This window comes from Echinops telfairi, unplaced genomic scaffold, assembly GCF_000313985.2.
Source record: "Echinops telfairi isolate 266 unplaced genomic scaffold, ASM31398v2 ScPeMD7_7475;HRSCAF=8513, whole genome shotgun sequence".
NCBI lineage: Eukaryota > Metazoa > Chordata > Mammalia > Afrosoricida > Tenrecidae > Echinops > Echinops telfairi.
Genome location: NW_022111379.1, coordinates 16,523,224 through 16,528,531, shown reverse-complemented (window position 1 = coordinate 16,528,531; position 5,308 = coordinate 16,523,224). Strand labels below are relative to the sequence as shown.

The following is a 5,308-nucleotide window of genomic DNA, read 5'->3' as shown; positions in this document are numbered from 1 at the left end:
ATGCCCTTTGCCTCCTAGTTCTTTCCTCTATTTCCTTTTACTTTCCTCTTGTCCCACTGTCATGTTCAGCCTTCATTTGGGTTTCAGTAAGTTCTCTCGGTTACATTGTCCTTGATCAGGCCCTCCCAGACATCCTACACCCTCCTCACCATTGATATTAGATCACTTGTTGTTCCCTTGTCCCTGGGCTTGTTAAAAGCCCACTTGGTTTTTTTTATTCCACATAATTTTCTGTTCTGCTGATTTCATATTGTCCATGGGTTTACTTGTCATTTTCTTCATTGCTTTTGTTCTTTTTTAGCATTTATTAAATCTTTGTTTTTCCTTTAGTTAACTTCTTCTTAATTTCAAAACCGTCTGTTCCAACTTGAAATCAGCTTGCCTTGCTCGCCATTTGGGAGGTCTGTAACTGCTCCGTTCCCTCTATTTACTTTGTAATTTTCTTCACTGCAAGTTCTGGTAGCTCTGCTTCCTTATTTTCAATTTGACAGATTTGTTTTGCTTTTGGTATTTCTATGTCACGCATGAGCTCTGAGTGGTGTTGCCATGTATCTTGCTTCCAGGTTGTTGTCTATAGTTGATTCCCTCTCCAAAGAACTTCCCTTAGTACTTATTGTAAGTTTGGTCTGCTTTTTACAAATTATTGTATATCCGTTTACCTGGAAATATCCTAATTTCACTGCCATATTTGAGGAACAGTTTTGCTGGGTGTATGATTCTTGTTTGGCTCTTAAAAAATTATTCTTAAAAATCATTTAATTGGGGGCTCTTACCGGGTTTATTGGTATCAGCTCCTCATTTGTTCTCCCTCCCTCTCCCACCCTCTTGACTCCTTGATAAATTATAAATTATTATTTTCATATCTTACACCATCTGCTGTCTCCCTTCATCCATATTTCTGTTGTCCGTCACCCTGATAGCGGGGGTGGGGTGGGGTGGAGTGGGGTGGGGGTATAAATACATCGATCATTGTAATCGATTCCCCCTTTCTATCCCCACCTTCCCCTTACCCCTCATGGTATCGCTGCTCCCATTATTGTTCCTGGGGGGTTTATCTGTCCTGGATTCCGTGTGTCAACAGCTCTTATCTGTACCAGTGTACTCCAGTCTAGCAGGATTTGTAATGTAGAACTGGCGTCATGATATTGGACAGGGAGGAAGCATTAAAGAACTAGAGGAATGTTGTGTGTTTTGACATGCTGTACTGCACCCTGGCTGAATCATCACTTTCTTGTGACCCTTCTGTAAGGGAATGTCAAATTGCCTACAGAAGGGCTTTGGGGTCTCCACTCTGACCCCCTTCGTTTGCATTGATATAATTATTTATTTTTGATCTTTTGAGACCTGATACCAGATCCCACCAATACCTTGTGATCACACTGGCTGGTGTGCTTCTTCCATGTGGACTGCATTGCTTCCCTGCTAGATGGCTGCTTCCATAATTTCAAGCCTTCTTTATTTTATCTGTAACGTTCTGATTTTTACTCTCTTGGGCCATTGAGGAACCTAATTACCATTCTTTTTCATTCTTTTTCAGGTAGTTCCAATGCATTTACTTTCTGAGAAAGGACTTCTGCCTTTATATATTGGTCACGTGTTTGGGCCGCTCTGTCTTATTGCTTTGTGTGAACTGAAATTGTCTGTTGTCTCCAAGATACTGTGGTGGTGTTATATTTGTATTTATTTGATGGCTTGATGTTGGTGAGACCTTAGGAACTTGTCTCCTGGTGATTGTAATAGAGAATGTGAGTCTATGCGCTGGTTATTTTATTTTTTGTTTTTCACTTAGAACAGGTATTTATTAAGCATATACTATAAGGAATAAGTACTCAATCTGTATTATTTCTAACTTTTACAACAGTATATATGTTTGCTGCTTGTATAATATATTTCAGGGTCAGTTTGGATGTTGTTTTCAGCTCTCCACAAATGATCAGGTGGTACAGGAGTGGATAGTGACTGTCACTCAGTAGGTGTGGCTGCAGGAGATACAGATGTGGCCGTGTGGACCCAGTTTCTGTCTTCTGCAGGGTGGGACAGAGAGAGAGAGAGAAAGTATGGGTTGGCACCCTGTGCCAGCTCAGGAGCTCACCTTCTCGTAGATGGCGAGAGGGAACTGGTTCTAGATTTTGTTCTTGCAGTGTATATGTTGTTTGGGATCAGGCACCTGAACCAGAAGTTCATGCCATCTCAAATGGTAGCTGGAAGCAGGGCAGCTGGTTATGGATGGAGACCCACCCTGACCAAGGGTGGCCAGGGACCCAGTGCTGCCTGTTGTGCTGGTTTGATGAGGGGTAGGACAGTTCAGGTGCTTCCTGACTCAAGAGTGGTATGCCTGGCACCTATCCACCAGGCCATGGCTCTGACCTCAGGTAGAGCAGGGGTAGGGGGGAGTGTCATCCACGATGGGCTGGATGAAGGTTGGGGCTACCCACATTCCTGGTCACCAGGAGAGTGAGGGGAACAAGGGTTTTTAACCACCAGCCGTGGACGTGGCAGACCACTGTCTGCCTGGAACGCTGACTGCTATCGTCCAACGTGGCTGCTTCGGGCTCACCGACAATTTACCCTTCTGCCTCCTCTCTCACTGGGGTTGGTCAGCTTCTTTCCTAGTTAGCATTTAACCCATTGTTCTCATTTCCTCAGAAGCTCAGGGTTCCAGGATTGTCATTTGTATCCGTTTGACTTCACCTCTCATGTCCTGTATGTAAAGCAGTGGTTCTCAACCTTCCCAATGCCGCAAACCTTTCATACAGTTCCTAATGTGGTGGTGACCCCCAACCATCCCATTGGAAATAATGGGTCTTCTGATGGTCTTAGGCGACCCCTGTGAAAGGGTCGTTCGACCCCCAGGTTGAGAACTGGTGTAGAGGATTTATGGAGTGTGTCTGCCTCCATCACTGGAAGTTAAGTTAATAAATGTTTAATGAATTTAAAGAGAAGAAAGATTAGGTACTGGGTCACCCGGGTTTCTGAGTCGCGCAAAATTGGGGGTTCATACATTTTGATTGAGTAAATAGACATATTGGAAATGGAGAAGAATGGATTCTCTAGCTCCGGAGCACATATAGATTTTTCCCCATCGTGACCTAAAAGCTGATGTACTCTCACCTTTAAACAGTTTGAGCGCCCGGGCTTAGGGAAAACGCCCTGTCTTAGGCTTCAGTGCATGTTCCTCATAGACAGGAAAGTAGACTGTCTTCCCCATCCTTCTGTCTCATATCCAGGCTCACGCACGTGTTGTGCTAAGAGTTTCGGGAGAAGGAAGGGTCTGAGTACATTTTTTTGGATTGTCCATTGTTTCTTCTGTGTGAATGCTGCTTCTGCATTTTCTTTTAAGTCAGACCTGTGTCTCCAGCTCCGTTTATGTCCCTCCCACAGTCTTACACTGGTGTGAGCAGTAACAGGTACTCAGGTACCGTGTAGTTACTACTCCAGGTTGTGTCGAGGAAGGACAGTGCCCTCTTATTTACACTAATCCTTTTTTCCTTTCCTTACAGATTTTGATAAGCCTGATTTTAAGAGAAGCATAGTCTGTCTGGAAGATCTCCAGGTTGGGACAGTTCTTACAGGCAAGGTCGAGAATGCCACTTTGTTTGGAGTTTTTGTGGATATAGGGGTGGGGAGAGCAGGCCTGATTCCTATACGAAGTGTCACAGAAGCCAAACTTTCTAAAACGAAGACGAGAAGGAGTCTTGGCCTGGGCCCTGGAGAAAGAGTGGAAGTCCGAGTTGTCCAAATTGATCTCCCCAGGTCAAGGATCACCTTGGACCTCATCCGCGTCCTTTGAGCACCACACCACAGACCAGGGCAGACTGTATTTCTTCATCCCTCCATGTTTACAAGGGTGATCCAGGTGTGGCGGATGAGGGAGAATTCACATAGTAACAGGAAGTACTCTCCAAATCCCTTTCCTTGCTTTTCTTTCTGAGTTCACGGAAAATTAACTGCCTGATTCCTTTTCCCCTTAAAATATTTAATGGCCATCATTATGTGACTTTCTGTACTGATTTTCTGACTTAAGAAAAAAACATTTTTTAATCATTTTATTGGGGGCTCTTAAAACTCTTTTTACAAACCATACATCAATTGTATCCAACATATTCGTACATGGATTCCATTGTTCTTTTCTAGACATTTACTTTCCATTGAGCCCTTGGGATCAGCTCCTCTTTTTTTCCCTCCCCTCCCCCAACCCTCATGGCCCCCTGATAGATTGTAGATTGTTAATTATTTTCAAGTCTCACACCAACCACTGTCTCTCTTCCCCTCTGGTTTCTGTTGTTCTTCCCCCTGGCTGGGGGTGTGTGGTTATGTGCCATTCATTGTGATCCGTGCCCCCACTTTTTTTGTAATTGATCTCTGGCTCTTTTTTACATTTTGTACAGCCAGTTGCTTCACTTCTACTTGCCCACCACTGCCTGCCATCTCTGGACAGAATGGTCCTCTTGATGGGAATTAGACCATGCTTCTCTGACCTTGTGCCATTCTTTCATTTTAGAGACTCCTTTTTGTTTATTGGACCCTTTGGACTTGCTGCATGATTTTGCGGTAATCTTTATTCTCCCTTATCAAGGAAACCAAAAATATGCCCCCAAAATCCTGATTTGTTTTTAAATGATTGTGTAGCTCAGAGACACGTCTCAGAAGGCACATGTGTCCATCCTTACAATAAAATCGAGTGTCTAATGACTTGTTTTTGCCCTGCTAGTTCAGGGAGCCCCCAGCGCAATCTTGGTTGAAGCAGGTGTGGCCCATGCTCATGCCAACATCATATGAAACAACGGTGCTTTGGGGAAGAGGGACACCCCAGCCTGCGTTAAGAATGGCTTTCTGTGCATACGTTGCCACAGAAGATCGTATTTATTCTTAAGCATCATGACCGAAATTCAAATGGGGTAGAAACGGCCTTCCTAAAGACTGACTACAGGATGTTTACCTTGAACTTTACTGTGTTATAAAGAAATCTCTCTATGGGTTTAAATTGATACTAGCTCATCTAAAGCACAGATGAGAACTTTAAGGGCCAGCGAGCCTAAATCAATGGTGATGAAAAAATAGATCGAGATGGTGAGCATGTGACACAAGTGAAGTATGTACCCTTTGGTGTTGAACTGTTCGCGTATCCATTGTGAGTGGATGTATGTTAGTTGTGTATACTGCCACCAGAAATAAAGTGCTGAAAAAGAACTGAATCCTGTAAATGATTCCTTTTGAAGTTGCATCATATAAATCGTCCAACCAAGAGGAGGAATTTTCAGAAAGGTATTAAATAATGAAGCAGAAAAGACAAGCCCCGTGTATTGAT

At 43.6% G+C, this 5,308-nt stretch overlaps 1 protein-coding gene across 2 annotated transcripts in view; it reads left to right on the top strand.

Moving 5' to 3' along the window:
• SRBD1 (S1 RNA binding domain 1) overlaps positions 1-4,094 on the top strand; it is a 251,041-nt gene extending 246,947 nt beyond the window's left edge. For both annotated transcript variants that reach the window (XM_004699761.2, XM_045285760.1), the window contains exon 20: positions 3,501-4,094. In XM_004699761.2, the coding sequence (XP_004699818.1) occupies positions 3,501-3,790 (290 nt within the window). In that variant the 3' untranslated portion in view covers positions 3,791-4,094. The remainder of the gene's footprint in view (positions 1-3,500) is intronic.
• The last annotated feature ends 1,214 nt before the right edge of the window (positions 4,095-5,308 follow it).